This window comes from Myxine glutinosa, chromosome 6 (assembly GCF_964187855.1).
Source record: "Myxine glutinosa chromosome 6, kmMyxGlut1.1, whole genome shotgun sequence".
NCBI lineage: Eukaryota > Metazoa > Chordata > Myxini > Myxiniformes > Myxinidae > Myxine > Myxine glutinosa.
Window position 1 is genome coordinate 110,728,730 of NC_136266.1, and position 16,516 is coordinate 110,745,245.

General features: G+C 40.4%; 1 protein-coding gene across 2 annotated transcripts in view; it reads right to left on the bottom strand.

The window, feature by feature from the left end:
• Positions 1-784: 784 nt before the first annotated feature.
• The window catches only part of LOC137429248 (ankyrin repeat and SOCS box protein 5-like), a 55,778-nt gene continuing 40,046 nt past the window's right edge, over positions 785-16,516 (bottom strand). Inside the window, exons 9-10 of one of the 2 annotated variants that reach the window (XM_078780381.1) lie at positions 12,681-12,884; positions 785-3,647 (exon numbers count right to left, since the gene is read on the bottom strand). In XM_078780381.1, coding sequence (XP_078636507.1) covers positions 3,508-3,647; positions 12,681-12,884 — 344 coding nt within the window. In that variant the 3' untranslated portion in view covers positions 785-3,507. The remainder of the gene's footprint in view (positions 3,648-12,680; positions 12,885-16,516) is intronic. The other variant, XM_068119224.2, reaches the window with a different exon arrangement.

The following is a 16,516-nucleotide window of genomic DNA, read 5'->3' on the forward strand; positions in this document are numbered from 1 at the left end:
GACACGCACAAAATGTTTGGGAAAAATATAACATCAAGAATCTTGGCGAGTATCACGATTTGTATCTCAAAACTGATGTGCTTTTATTGGCCGATGTATTTGAAGCCTTTAGAGCTGTTTGTCGCACTGGATATGGATTGGATCCTGCTCACTACTACACAGCACCTGGATTGGCCTGGAGTGCGATGTTGAAAATGACAAAACAAGCTTTGGATTTGATAACCGATGTTGATATGCTTTTGATGATTGAAAAGGCAAAGAGAGGAGGAATTTCACAAGTCTGTTCAAAGAGATATAGTAAGGCAAATAACAAGTACATTCCAAATTATGATCCATCGGTAGAGAGCTCCTACATGATGTATTATGATGCGAACAACCTGTATGGCTGGGGAATGTCTCAGGCTCTTCCTTATGGAAAACTTAGATGGGTAAAGGAAAAAGATTACAAAAAGGTTTTACAAGATGTATGTATCTCTACACAAAAAGAATTGGATGATTCAAAGGTTGGTTATTATTTTGAGGTCGATTTGAAATATCCAGAGGAACTTCATAACCTACACAAAGATCTCCCATTTGCTTGTGAAAAGGAAAGTCCAAAGAAGGAGTGGTTAAGTGATTATCAACAATCATTTAATATAGGTGAATCAACAGAAAAATTACTTACTACATTATATAACAAGAAAAATTATGTTCTACACCAAAGAAATTTGCGACAATATTTATCAAAAGGTCTAAGAGTAGAGAAGATCCATAGGGTTCTAAAGTTCAATCAAAGTCATTGGTTAAAGGGGTACATTGATTTTAATACACAAAGAAGAACAGAGTCAAAAACAGATTTTGAGAAAGACTTTTATAAATTGATGAATAATGCAGTCTTTGGTAAGACCATGGAAAATGTGAGGAAAAGACAAAATATCAGACTATCAACATCTTGGAAACAAGCATCAAAATTAATTAATAGACCGAGTTTTACTAGAGCTGAGGTCTTTACTGAGAACTTTTGTGCGATCCATTTGATTAAAGAGAGTATTGAAATGGACAAACCTATTTATATTGGAACATCAATTCTTGATTTATCAAAGTCATTAATGTATGATTACTTTTATAATAACTTGAGGAAGAAATATCAAAATGATGTTAATCTACTTTATATGGATACAGATAGTTTTATTTTGCAAATTAATACTGATGATGTTTATTCAGACATGAAAAAGGACATTAATATCTATGACACTAGTAATTACAGTCCAGAGAGTGAGTTGTTCTCTTCTAAAAATAAAAAGGTGATTGGAAAGTTTAAGGATGAATAAGGAAGAAATGTCATGAGTGAATTTGTGGGATTGAGGTCTAAGGCTTATGCTTATAAATACATTGTGAATAACGTTGAAAAGACTGATAAGAAGTTAAAAGGTGTAAAGAAAAATGTTATTAAAGAAACAATAAACTTTAAGGATTATTATAACTGTTTAACAACAAAGAAAGAAGAGTTTAGAAAGATTAATGGAATAAGAAGTTATAAACATAAATTATATTCAGAAGAGGAAGAAAGCATTGGGGGCTTTTGATGATGAGAGGTTTATTTTAGAAAATGGAATTGATAGTCTCCCTTATGGTTATATAAGTATATAAGTGATAAGTTAAAAAGGGGGGGGGGGGGGGGGTAGGGATTTTAACGGGCTACCGCCGCCTTTTTACTATTATATAAATGATAGAACCAAGTATCAACCAGACTAAAGAGTGGAGGTGTAATCAACCTTGGTATATAAATGGTAAACATAACGAATGTGAAAAATATCAAATAGGTATAATTGAAAAGGCAACTGGTAAAAAAGTTCACAAAACAAATAAGAGAATTAATTTAAATACTGGTGAGTTGGGTAAAAAAGATGGAAATATTTTTGAGTGGACGGAAAACTTTGATGGTTGTCAGGAAAATATATACTTTAATTTAAAAATGGTGTGTGGGAGAGGAGGAGGTCAAACAAGAACATTGAGGGAGGTTTACCATTTTATCTTAGCTCAGTTAAAATATCTTGAAAAAGAACCAAACTCAAACCTCTTCTTTAATAATATATTAGATGGTGAAGGAAGTTGGAGGAGAATTAAATTATTTCCTACGCATAAACAAATATTTGTAGGATCGATGTTTGAGTGGTCTACTCGGGATCATTGATAGTAAGAGTACCATAAGACCAAGGGGGAATCATTGTTTGAGTGGTCTAATGAACAACATTAAGGATAGGTGTCAAAAGGCTAAAAGGTTCATAAAGAGGTGAGAGGAAAATTAACATGTAAGTGAATGGGTCGATGTTTGAGTGGTTCAAAGATAATCTGCCAGATGATATGTAGAAGAAGGATTATAGGTCTATAAGGGAAAACAAATATTTGTAGTGTTTGAGTGGTCTAATGAACAACATTAAGGATAGGTACTATAGACAAAAGGTTCATAAATATTAGGGTGGGAGAAATAGAGGTGTTAATGGGCAATGAGGTTAAGAGGAAAATTAACATGTAAGTCAATGGGAAAATGAGAGTGTCCCAGAAGCAACATATATACACTACTAACATAGACTATTGCATTAAACAAGTCAAAGCTTGCTCAAACATAGACTATTGCACGAAACAAGTGAAAACTTGCTCAAACATAGACTGTTGCACTAAACGAGGCAAAGATTGCTCACACACAGAATATTGCACCAAACAAGTCAAAGCTTGCTCAAACATAAACTATTGCATTAAACAAGGCAAAGATTGCTCAAACAAAGACTATTGCACAAAACAAGTCAAAGCTTGCTCAAACAAAACCTGACATTAAACAAGGCAAAGATTGCTCAAACAAAGTCTATTGCATTAAACAAGGCAAATCTTGCTTAAACAAACACTATTGTATTAAACAAGGCAAAGATTGCTCAAACAAAAACTTACATTAAACAAGGCAAATATTGCTCAAACATCGACTATTGCACTAAACAAGGCAAAGATTTCTTTAACAAAGACTATTGCACGAAGCAAGTCAAAGCTTGCTCAAACATAGACTATTGCATTAAACAAGGCAAAGATTGCTCAAACAAAGACTATTGCACAAAACAAGTCAAAGCTTGCTCAAACAAAACCTTACATTAAACAAGGCAAATATTGCTCAAACATAGCTGTTGCACTAAACAAGGCAAAGATTGCTCAAACAAAGTCTATTGCATTAAACAAGGCAAATCTTGCTTAAACAAACACTATTGCATTAAACAAGGCAAAGATTGCTCAAACAAAAACTTACATTAAACAAGGCAAATATTGCTCAAACATAGACTATTGCACGAAGCAAGGCAAACATTGCTCAAAGAAAGACTATTGCACTAAGCAAGTCAAAGTTGCTCAAACATAGACTATTGCACGAAGCAAGGCAAAGATTGCTCAAAGAAAGGCTATTGCACTAAACAAGTCAAAGCTTGCTCAAACAATGGCCATTGTCCCGAAAACAACATGATTGAAAATCTTCCAGGTGTTACTGCTTCAGCATTTTGCACAGTCCCTGAATAACAGAAAGTCGATGAGTAGAGTGGGTAGAGGTAGTGTATGTAGCACATTCAGTCGGTGCCATCCAAGGTGGCATCGAATCGCCAAACGACAAAGTTGAATGAGATCTTGAGGCCCTGAGAAGACAAGGAAGGGATTTGCACTGTACAGTCGTGGCCAAAAATATTGGCACCCTTGCACTTTTTTCAAATAACTCACAATTTTCTCCAAAAATAAGTTGAAATTGACAAAGTATTTGGTCTCCACAATTCTTTATTTCACTGTTAATATTACAGAACCTTTGTTTCTTAATTCAGGATTTAATATATCCTTTTAAATCAGAAAATAAACCGAAATGGCATTGGCACAATGTTTGACAACCTAGACTTAATATTTCGTAGCACAGCCTTTGGACAAAATAACTGCAGTCAAGCACTTCCTATAGCCATGAATGAGCTTCCTTCACCTCTCCACTGGCAGTTTGACCCACTCTTCTTGTGCAAACTGCTCCAGTTCTCCCAGATTTGAATGGTGCCTCCTCTCAAGAGAAGCTGTTTTCAGATCTTCCCACAGGTGTTCAATGGGATTTAGATCTGGACTCATTGCTGGACACTTCAGAGCAGTCCAGCGTTTTGTCTTGAACCATTCCAGGGTGCTTTTTGAAGTGTGTTTGGGGTCATTGTCCTGCTGCAAGACCCATGACCTTTGACCGAGACCCAACTTTCTGACACTGGGTTGAGCATTGCATTCCAAAATGCGTTGGTAATCTCCTGATTTAATGATGCCATGCACACATTCAAGGTACCCATTGCGAGAGGCAGCACAGCAACCCCAAAACATCACTGAACCTCCTGCATGTTTGACTGTAGGGAAGGTGTTCTTTTTTTTGAAGGCTTCATTTTGTTTTCTGTAAGCATAGAGATGATGTGCTTTCCCAAAAAGCTCTAATTTGGTCTCGTCTGTCCACAGGACATTCTCCCAGAAGGATTTTGGCTTGTTCTGGTATGTTTTGGCAAACTCCAGTCGGGCTTTCTTATGTCTTTCTCTCTCAGCAGTGGTGTCCTTCCATAGAACCCCCTTTCATTGAGTTGGCAACGGATGGTGCGAGTTGAAACTATTGCACCCTGTGTCTGAAGGTCAGCTTGAATCTGTTTTGCAGTTGATCGAGGTGCTTTCTCCACTATTCGAACAATCCTTCGCTGCAATCTTCGATCAGGTTTTATCTTGCGGCCACGTCCAGGGAGGTTGGCTACAGTGCCATGGGCCTTAAACTTCCTGATAACTTTGCGTACGGTGGACACAGGAACATCAAGGTCTCTGGAGATGGACATGTAGCCTTGAGATTGTCCATGCTTGGCTATAATCTTGTGTCTGACCTCCTCAGATAATTCTCTGGTTTTGTTTCTTTTCACCATGCTCATTTTGGTACACACGGTGCCACAAAACAGCAGAATGACTCCTTTTCTCCATTCAAACTGGTTGAGTGAGTATTTTATATTGCAGGCACAGGCATGGTCAATCTCAATAATGCACCATCGGCGATTTAAATGCCAAAGTAAAGTAGAATCACCTGCTTGAAATCTAATTATTTCTAACAACTTGTAAAAGGAGCCAATAATATTGTCCGAGACATTTTAGGATTTCTGTGTGGTATAAGCTAAGATTTAGTAATTATTTCAGCTTTTTTTGTTTTGTTCCACTGCAAACCAAAGAAATGCATTTGTGGATACCAAAATATTATTAAATTTCAACAATTTTCTGGCACAAATGGTGCATTATTTGAAAGAAGTGCAAGGGTGCCAATATTTTTGGCCACGACTGTAGGACTCCAAAAGCACACTATTATAAGCCTCAATCTCATAATCTTAAGGATGTAGTTGGCAAAATATATTTGTACGCCATCCAAGCAGCACCAGGGTCCAGATTGAACACCGACTCTGGTTTCCATTTCCAGAGATTTCCCAGCAATACTAACACTGACATTGGCCACGACTCATGGACCTCAAATTATGATATAGCCATGTATATATATATATATATATATATATATATATATATATATATATATATATATATATATATATATATATACTGAAACGCAAAAGAAACTTACCACCTTTGAAACCTTTAAATATCAACAATAACACTGCGTGTAGTAAATGTGTGAACTTATTTGTGGACAATAGTGTCCTCACGGTCAGACAAAACGGTCACGGATGGTCACTTGAACCTTCAATGGTCACTTCATAGCACAGCTGTTGAACAGCCGTTTTGACTGTCAGTGATTAGCCAAGGGGTACGGGATAATTGTAATGAGCTGCATGTGATGTCTTGATATTGGCTTTAAAAAGGCCAGTTCAAAATGGGCATTTCAATCAACATGCCACGATTGACGATTGTCAAGGGATCAATGGCAGCGTGCCCTGGGCATGCTGCAAGGCGGACTGAGCTACCGTGAGGTGGCACGTCGCCTTGGCTGTTCACACCAGACGATATCGGCCCTGGTGGACAGAGACACCCTCCACAACTCTGCAGATGACAGACCTCGATCAGGGAGGCCAAGAGTCACCACTGCAAGGCAGGACAGGAAGATGGTCCGAAGTCACCTGCAGGATCGATTTCGTCCAGCATCCCGCACCGCGGCAGAAACTCCGGGGCGTGCAAACCCACGGATCTCCAATGATACTGCACGAAGACGACTGCATGACTATGGTCTGACTGCCAGAAGACCATACAGAGGCCCCGTGATGACGACTGCCCATCGCCGCAACCGACAGAGATGGCGCCAGCAGCATCAGCGGTGGACCTTGGCGCAGTGGAACGAGGTCGCTTTCAGCAATGAGTCAAGGTTCTGTGTGGACAGTCCTGATGGGCGTGAGCATGTCTGGAGAAGAACTGGCGAGCGATATGCCGATTGTTGCGTGCGTCAAGCCAACAGTTGGGGTGGCCCAAGTGTGATGGTGTGGGCCGCCATATCAGGCCGGTACAGGACGCCACTGGTGGTTGTGGATGGGAATCTTAACGCCCAGCGGTATGTGGATAACATCCTGCGACCTCATCTGCTGCCATTCCTGCTAGACCACCCAGACCTGAGAACCTTTCAGCATGACAACGCTCGTCCCCATGCTGCTCGCTTTACCACTGCATTTCTCCAAGGCGAGAACATCAACACAATGCAGTGGCCTGCTCTCTCCCCTGACCTGAATCCCATAGAGCACTTGTGGGATGAGCTTGGGAGACGAGTAGTTGGCAGGGCCAGGACACGGGCAGAGCTGCTTCAGACATTGAGGAGTGAGTGGGACAGAATCCAGCAGCAATCCATCCAAAGACTGGTAGGCAGTATACGCCGACGATGCACTGCCTGTATCCAAAACAATGGTGGCCACACACGCTATTGAAAGGGGACTGACATTGCACCCTGTGCTGTTCTGTACTGTAGAACAAACTGATGAGATGGTGTATCTTGGTCAAAAACTTGACATGTCATCAATAAAATGCCAATGTTTCAATTAGCAATTGTTGGTTTATTTTATTTTGTATGGCCTCTTGATGGTCTTCTGGCAGTTAGACCATAGTCATGCAGTCGTCTTCGTGCAGTATCATTGGAGATCCGTGGGTTTGCACGCCCCAGAGTTTCTGCCGCAGTGCGGGATGCTGGACGGAATCAATCCCACAGGTGACTTCGGACCATCTGCCTGTCCTGCCTTGCAGTGGTGACTCTTGGCCTCCCTGATCGAGGTCTGTCATCTGCAGAGATGTGGAGGGTGTCTCTGTCCACCAGGGCCGATATCGTCTGGTGTGAACAGCCAAGGCGACGTGCCACCTCACGGTAGCTCAGTCCGCCTTGCAGCATGCCCAGGGCACGCTGCCGTTGATCCCTTGACAATCGTGGCATGTTGATTGAAATGCCCATTTTGCACTGGCCTTTTTAAAGCCAATATCAAGACATCACGTGCAGCTCATTAAAATCATCCCTTACCCCTTGGCTAATCACTGACAGTCAAAACGGCTGTTCAACAGCTGTGCTATGAAGTGACCATTGAAGGTTCAAGTGACCATCCGTGACCGTTTTGTCTGACAGTGAGGACACTATTGTCCACAAATAAGTTCACACATTTACTACACGCAGTGTTATTGTTGATATTTAAAGGTTTCAAAGGTGGTAAGTTTCTTTTGCGTTTCAGTATATATATATATATATATATATATATATATATATATATATATATATATATATATATATATACAGTATATATATATGTGTGTGTGTGTGTGTCGTTGGTTGTTATCTCCTTTTTGCAGGTTTCAGGGGGTGAAACGGAGTCCTCCTAGGACCCAAAGTATCCATCTCCGCTTTGGTAAGGGATCACGGTTCATGGACCAAACTGTTTGACTTTTTCAGAGTTTTGTTCGAAGGGATCTTTTCAGGATCATCACCGAACCCTCGATTGCCTCCAGTTGTAATTCATTTGTGGTAATATTCCCGGGGATGGCTTTCAAAATCTCAGTGAGGTTCTTCTTCATCATTCCTGTTGCTCCAATTATCACTGGTACAATTTCGATGCTCTTCAGCTTCCAAAATCTCTTGACCTCGTTTTTGAGGTTCTGGTATTTGGGTTATTTTCTTGATTTCTGCGTTGTTTAGGCCAAAATCGCTGGGTACTGATATCTCAATCAGCAATGCTGTATTTTCCTTTTTGTTCCCGAGTACAACGTCCGGATGCAATCCTTTGTTTTCTAAGTTCACGCTCGATGGAATCATCAGGTCGTACGTGAGCATGACGTCCTCATTTTCAATGATTGCCCTTGGTTCGTGTTTCCATGAGTTTTCTGGTACTGGGATGTTTAATTTTTACTTTGAATGAATGAATGAAAATGAATCACTTTGCATACTTTGTTGTGCTGTTGTGTGTAAAGTTGTTCTGATAATAGTTTTTTGCATCCCGAGGGCAGGTGACTCATACTTTCTGTTTCTGTGTTGCAGAATCTACACTTGTCCATCTGGCTCAGTCCCGCCATCTTTTTAAATCCATTGGTGTGGTGTCCTTGATGTTGGGCATTTATTAAGATTTGTTGGCCGTCCCAGTTGAGCTGACCTCTTCTTAGCCATTCCAGTGAGCCTTCTTTGTCTATCCTCACTCTGTCCAATTCTTTTTTGGATTTTCCTGCTCTTTTGCCATTGTCCCAGTTGTTGGTGTATATTTCTTGATATTTCTTTTTGTATATTTATTTTGTCTTTTTTGCAATTGTTGGGGCTGTATTTGTTGCTGTTCCTGTGCAGCATCTTCTATTCGCACCTGTTTTTGGAAATTATTTGCAAGGTGAGTTAGGGATACCTTTTCAGCTTTATTTTGTTTATGTTTGTTTACAAATTGCATCCGATAGTCTGTTGAGCATTTCACATACTTAGCTATTCCTACACTCGTCGTTCTGTGCACCTGGTTGAGTTCCATCAGGCCACTCCCTCTCTCTCATCTTGGCAGGTACATTCTTGGGATGCATTGTTTTTTTGTAAAACATTTTGTGGATGGTAAGGGGTTTTCTTGTTTTGATGATAATAGCATAATATTAATAATGTTATTACAAAACAATATTAATACTAAGAGTATCCCCTCTTCTCAATGGGGGTTCCCCCTTGGGCAAACACCATGGTAAGTTGAATAAATAGCTTATCGTGGCATATTGTGGGGCAAGCCTACCAGAAATAAAAATATATTATAAACCACAAACACTTGTATGATTACCTTTTAAAACAGTTGCTACTGCTTTTAACATGAAACTGAAAGAAATATGGAGGAATCCAGACGTCCTTAAGGCATTATATGCTTATCCGTCCACAGACTAATGGACCAGAGCCCAGATCTACTGTAATCTATACACCCTATGAAGGATAATAACATGACCATTCCTGGCACTCCTGTAGGGAGTGGGTGTGCCCGTTTATATAAATACTTATTTTCTTCTTTTTCTCCTCCTCTTCCCTTTATAAGTGGTGAGATCCAATGGTACCAAGCATCTGCCCTGCCTTGACCATGGTACTCTTCCACTTCCCTCTGTCATCAGCCAACCATCTCCACTCTCCAACCACCCCAACCGTACTGATATCCCTCCAAACACAATCCTCACATCTCAACCATGGTCTACCTCTTTTCCTCCTGCCTTGCTCCCTTAACCTATCCGCTCTCTTTGGCATTCTCTCTTCCTCCATCTGCACCGTGTCCAGCCCATCTCGGCCGGCATTTCACCAATCTCCCCGTCAAGCTCATCTGCAAACCAATCTCCTCCCTCAGTTCATCCATTCTCCTTCTATCCACCCTCATCACTCCCACAATGCTCCTGACCCAGTTGTTCTTGCAAACCTGCAGCCTCTGTTGTTGTCTCTCTGTCAGTGCCACCATCACCAGACCGTAAAGGTAGGCCGGCGCTACACACGCCATCAGAATCTTCCCTTTCAATCCCCTTCATATATTTTGGATTGCCATTACACCCTCCACACTCCTCCACACATTCACACCCACCTGAATCCTCTTCCACACCTCTGCCTCGGACTTACCATCCCATGTCACTGTTCCCCCAAGATACTCAAACCTATTTCCCTGTCTGATCTGTCTGACCTTATCAATGCCTGGCACTTTACCCTTTTTCATCCTCTTCAATGCCGTCCGCACTTCCTCCTCCATGATCTTTACCAACTCCACTTTCCCATCCACATAACCTGGTAGCTTCTTCCCGGTTCAACAGCTGTTTGAAATATCTTTCCCACAGCTTCAATACTGCCCCCTCTCTGTCACTAACCTCCTATCACCATCCTTAATCACCGGCATCACCGCCCCTTCCCCTTCATGTCTTTGCTATCCTCATCCCTGTCACGGGCTAAGTTATAGATCATCTTACCATCACCATTATCTTCCATTTGGTAGTGCACCTCCTCTTCCATATCATTTTTCACCTTATCCACAGTTCTCCTTGTTGCTTTCTTCTTCTGCCCATGCAGGTGCAGCAACCCCACATCTGACTGCCTCCCTCTATCCTTTATCTTCTCTATCCTCTTCCAAACCTCCTTATTTTCACCAACTGCCTTCGCTACTTGCTCGGTTCACCATACCTGGTTTTTATCCCTCGATGATGTACTCTTTCCTGACATCCTTCCACACAATACTTCTGCAATTCCCCTAAATTCCTCTCCATACTTCTTCCAATTCTTCTCTAAAATTGCTAAGTTGCTCATACATGGTCCTCATTTTCTTGTACTCGACGACAACATTTTCCCCTGCACTTCCCCCAACTAATAATCTTCCGACCCCTGCTCTTAACCTCCCTTTTCCTCTTCATCCTCACCACAAACACCACAGGCTTGTGCTGGGTGGTAACATGCTCTCCCGCCAAGTAACATGCCTTGCAATCATTGAACTGTCGCTTCCTTACCTCCACCAAATCCAGTTCTGTTCTGTTCTGTCCACTCCTAAAGGTAATCTTGTGGCTTTCCCACTTTTGAAAGAATGAACCAGCTATGGCCATACCATTCCTTGCCATCAACTCCAGCAGGTCTCAACCCCATCTATTCCTCATTCCCCAACCAAATTTACCAACACATTCCTTTTCACCCAGCTACGCTACTCCGACATGCACATTAAAGTCCCCCGCAATGCAACATCATCACCTCCGTCTCAACCATTCCCATCATCCTCTCCAGTGTGTCCCTGAATCTCTGTTTCTCCATCCTAGACCTTCCCGTTGGTGGCCCATATACCAACATAACACACACCATTTGCCTCTGTATCAACACCCATGCCATAACTATCCGTACAACCCATCTTTCTACTCTGACAACCTGCATGCCGATCTCTTCTGATACCATTATTCTATGCCATTACTCCTTCCATCCCCACCAACATGCAACAGCATGTATCCTCCTACCAACCTTCTCGCACTGTCTCTTTTCCATCTGGTCTCCTGCACACACAACTCTTCCAACATCCTTCTCTGTATCATCTCCACCACCTCAGCCCTCCCCTCTACCCCCATTGATCCCACATTCAAACTACCTAGCAGAACCTCGCTTCTGAAAGGCTGCCCGCCTGGCAGTGCTATTGCCATCTTGATTAGTTGGGACACTCAGGTCATCAATCAGCAGTGCGTACCGGTACACAGTGTGCGGTACACTCCGTTGCATGTACGCTTCTCGCGCGTTGATGTGCTCGTTCCCATAGTGATCCTTCCGCAGGTTCATCTTTGGAAACCTTGTTTTGACTTTTACTTCCTCATAGACAGTCTAGTTTGCTCATATTTTCGGCGCACCAGCACGAGTCGTTCTTTTGACGCAACTGAGGTTGTGGATCTCCTGATGTAGGTAATCTATTGATATGGATCCATGACTGAGGTTGTGGACCCGCCGTTTGGAGAGATTCTGGGCTGAAAGGATTGAAACCTCGAAAAAGAATGGTGCCCAGCTGATGATCAAATAGAGTCAGGAAACGAGAACAGCACTCAGTAGAGAGCATACCTCCGTCTGGTTGGCCATATCACTCAATGGTGAAGCATCACTTTAAAAATTATATGAGCTGGATCCGGATTCGGATCTTCACCGAAATTGAATCGATTTTTCCTTGTCACACACACAACCTGTCCAACACGTTTCGTCCAAATCCATCCATAACTTTATGAGATATCCCACTATATATCGTTTTTGGCCCTATCTCCCAATGGTGAAAAATCACTTTAAAACTTCCAGTTGCCGGATCCGAATCCGGATCTTCCCCAAAATCTAATAATTTCATCCTTGTGACATACGCTACATCTCTGCCAAATTTCGTCCAAATGCGTCCACAACTTTGAGATATTTTGTTCACAAACAAACAGACAGACAAACAGACAGGGGTGAAAACATAACCTCCATCCACCATTGGTAGCGGAGGTAACTAGTCAATTGTTTACAGGTTAAGGTTCTTACTTTAGGTAGAGGAACTATGTTTTGAGGTTTATAATTTAAATAAAGTTGAATATGGGATGTTGTTAAATTAACATCATTTACAGCAATCCTATAAATTATATTATAAACATCTTGTGTCACACGATACCACCTCATTCAGAAACATTTGATAGAAAGTGGATCATACACGCTTGTTGTCCATTTCGCCATCGAATTATCACCGATTCATTGTTAGAATAACCTTTTGGGAGAAGAAGAGCATAAATGGTCGAGTATAGTGGTACAAGGTCAACCGGACGCTGTCCTTGCGCATCTTCCGTCCTCGGATCCGCTCCAAAGTGCAGCAAAATGGCGGGAAGGCGCAGATCACAAGGAGAGAAGAGTGCACGACGTGTGGCGGCGTGCAGAGGTGATTCTTCACCGTTCCCTTGATGTGCAGACGCACCTGGCATGCACACAATAAACATTCGAGATTTTCAAAATAAACCGCCTGGCTCGGGACAGTAGAGTGTTTATATGAAACTCTGCGATTGTTTATGATTATTCCTATTTTGTACACTTCGAACATTTATGGGATATGCTGATAAGGTATCCTTCATTGTAATTATTTCCATAAGTTTGTTTGTACAGGGAGGGTGGTGGTAGGAGAATGCTGCTCAAGGTGGATAGGGGGGAGTGGAGAGGGTCGAGCCGAGGGTGCTAGTGAAACAAGAAAGAGCAATCGGAGATTGCAGACCCTCACCAGGATGTGTTTTCAGTGGTTTTTAAGGCTTTTGTAGTAAAACAAATATGGCAGCCGAAGCACGTGACCTATGACGTCATCTTTTTTTCAGCACCAATTTATCCCTAAATGATGCTCAAGAAATTTCATCTTGATCGGATGAAGTTTTGTACTTGTCGAATTATGACGTCATAATGGAGGCACGCACCTATGACATCATCATTAACATATGTTATTCCACATGAAGAGTTCTTTACAATGAACCATTTTTCATTGTTTTCCATTGAGCGGTTTCAGAGACATAGAGGTGCAACATTTTTCAAAGATGGCACCCGTACCACGTGTCCTACGACGTCATAATTATCATGAAAAAAAAAATCCAGGTGGAGGTGCACTTATGGTGAAAATTTCCTATCAATCGGACCAACGGTTGCAGAGAAAATCATATTTTTTCTTTGCGGCCAAACAGACAAACAGACAGACAAACAAAAAATCACTCAAAGAGTGACACTTGGCAAAACAGTACAAAGTAGCATGCCACACAGTAGAGAATACATTTGAATTCAAAAATAATTTGTGGTGGAATTCAGTGACCTGATATGCAAATCGTCTTCAAAGTTTATGTTAATCTGAGAAAATTGACAATTTTAGAAATTTGGCCTATGTTGACCGAAAAAATAGTTGGTGTTTGGTTTCAGTAAGTTGATATGCAAATCCTATTCAGATTTCAAGTCAATCGGATTAAAATTGAGGATTTTAGGGATTTGTAAAAAGTGGTTGACCTTTGGCCTATATTGACCTTTTGGCCCATGTTGATCTCAAAAATAGGTGGTGGTTGAATTCAGTAAGCCGATATGTATATCCTATTCAAATCTCAAGTCAATCAGATGAAAATTGAGGATTTTAGAAATTTGAAAAAGTGGTTGACCTTTGGCCTATGTTGACCTTTTGGCCTTTGCTGATCTCAAAAATAGTTGGTGGTTGAATTCAGTAAGCCGATATGTAAATCCTATTCAAATTTCAAGTCAATCAGATGAAAATTGAGGATTTTAGAAATTAAAAAAAAGTGGTTGACCTTTGGCCTACGTTGACCTTTTGGTCCACGCTGATCTCAAAAATAGTTGGTGGTTGAATTCAGTAAGCCGATATGTAAATCATATTCAAATTTCAAGTCAATCGGATGAAAATTGAGGATTTTAGAAATTTGAAATGGCTGTTGACCTTTGGCCAATGTTAACCTTTTGGCCTATGCTGATCTCAAAAATAGTTGGTGGTTGAATTCAATTCACCGACATGTATATCCTATTCAAATTTCAAGTCAATCGGATGAAAATTGAGGATTTTAGAAATTTGAAATGGCTGTTGACCTTTGGCCAATGTTAACCTTTTGGCCTATGCTGATCTCAAAAATAGTTGGTGGTTGAATTCAATTCGCCGACATGTATATCCTGTTCAAATTTCAAGTCAATCGGATGAAAATTGAGGATTTTAGAAATTTGAAATGGCTGTTGACCTTTGGCCAATGTTAACCTTTTGGCCTATGCTGATCTCAAAAATAGTTGGTGGTTGAATTCAATTCGCCGACATGTATATCCTATTCAAATTTCAAGTCAATCGGATGAAATTGAGGATTTTAGAAATTTGATAAAAGTGGTTGACCTTTGGCCTATGTTGACCTTTTGGCCTATGCTGATCTCAAAAATAGTTGGTGGTTGAATTCAATTCACCGACATGTATATCCTATTCAAATTTCAAGTCAATCGGATGAAAATTGAGGATTTTAGAAATTTGAAATGGCTGTTGACCTTTGGCCAATGTTAACCTTTTGGCCTATGCTGATCTCAAAAATAGTTGGTGGTTGAATTCAATTCGCCGACATGTATATCCTGTTCAAATTTCAAGTCAATCGGATGAAAATTGAGGATTTTAGAAATTTGAAATGGCTGTTGACCTTTGGCCAATGTTAACCTTTTGGCCTATGCTGATCTCAAAAATAGTTGGTGGTTGAATTCAATTCGCCGACATGTATATCCTATTCAAATTTCAAGTCAATCGGATGAAATTGAGGATTTTAGAAATTTGATAAAAGTGGTTGACCTTTGGCCTATGTTGACCTTTTGGCCTATGCTGATCTCAAAAATAGTTGGTGGTTGAATTCAATTCACCGACATGTATATCCTATTCAAATTTCAAGTCAATCGGATGAAAATTGAGGATTTTAGAAATTTGAAATGGCTGTTGACCTTTGGCCAATGTTAACCTTTTGGCCTATGCTGATCTCAAAAATAGTTGGTGGTTGAATTCAATTCGCCGACATGTATATATATCCTATTCAAATTTCAAGTCAATCGGATGAAAATTGAGGATTTTAGAAATTTGAAAAAAGTGGTTGACCTTTGGCCTATGTTGACCTTTTGGCCTATGTTGATCTCAAAAATAGTTGGTGGTTGAATTCAATTCGCCGACATGTATATATATCCTATTCAAATTTCAAGTCAATTGGATAAGAATCGAGGATTTTAGAAATTTGAAAAAAAGTGGTTGATCTATGGCCTATGTCGACCTTTTGTCCTACGCTGATCTCAAAAATAGTTGGTGGTTGAAGTAAGTTTGCTGATATGTAAATCCTCTTCAAATTTCAAGTCAATCGGATGAAAATTGAGGATTTTAGAAATTTGAAAAAAGTGGTTGACCTTTGTGCTATGTTGACCTTTTGGCCGACGCTGATCTCAAAATAGTTGGTGGTTGAATTCAGTTAGCTGATGTGTAAATCCTCTTCAAATTTCAAGTTAATTGAATGAAAATTAAGATTTTTAGAAATTCAAAAAAAGTGGTTGACCTTTGGCCTATGTTGACCTTTTGGCCCATGTTGATCTCAAAAATAGTTGGTGGTTGAATTCAGTTAGCTGATATGAAAATCCCATTCAAATTCCAAGTCAATCGGATGAAAATTGAGGATTTTAGAAATTCGAAAAAAGGTGGTTGACCTTCGGCCTATGTTTATCTTTTGGCATACGCTGATCTAAAAAAAAATAGTTGGTGGTTGAATTCAGTTAGCCGAAATGTGAATCCGATTCAAATTTCAAGTCAATCGGATGAAAATTCAGGATTTTAGAAATTTGAAATTGTTGTTGACCTTTGGCCTATGGTGACCCTTCGGCCTACGCTGATCTAACAAATAGTTGGTTGTTGAATTCATTTAGCTGATATGAAAATCCTATTCAGATTTGAAGTCAATCGCATGAAAATTGAGGATTTTATCAATTCGAAATATGATTTTCTCTGCAACTGTTGCTCCGATTGACAGGAAATTTTCACCATCGGTGCAACTCCACCTCGAGAATTTTTAAATGATA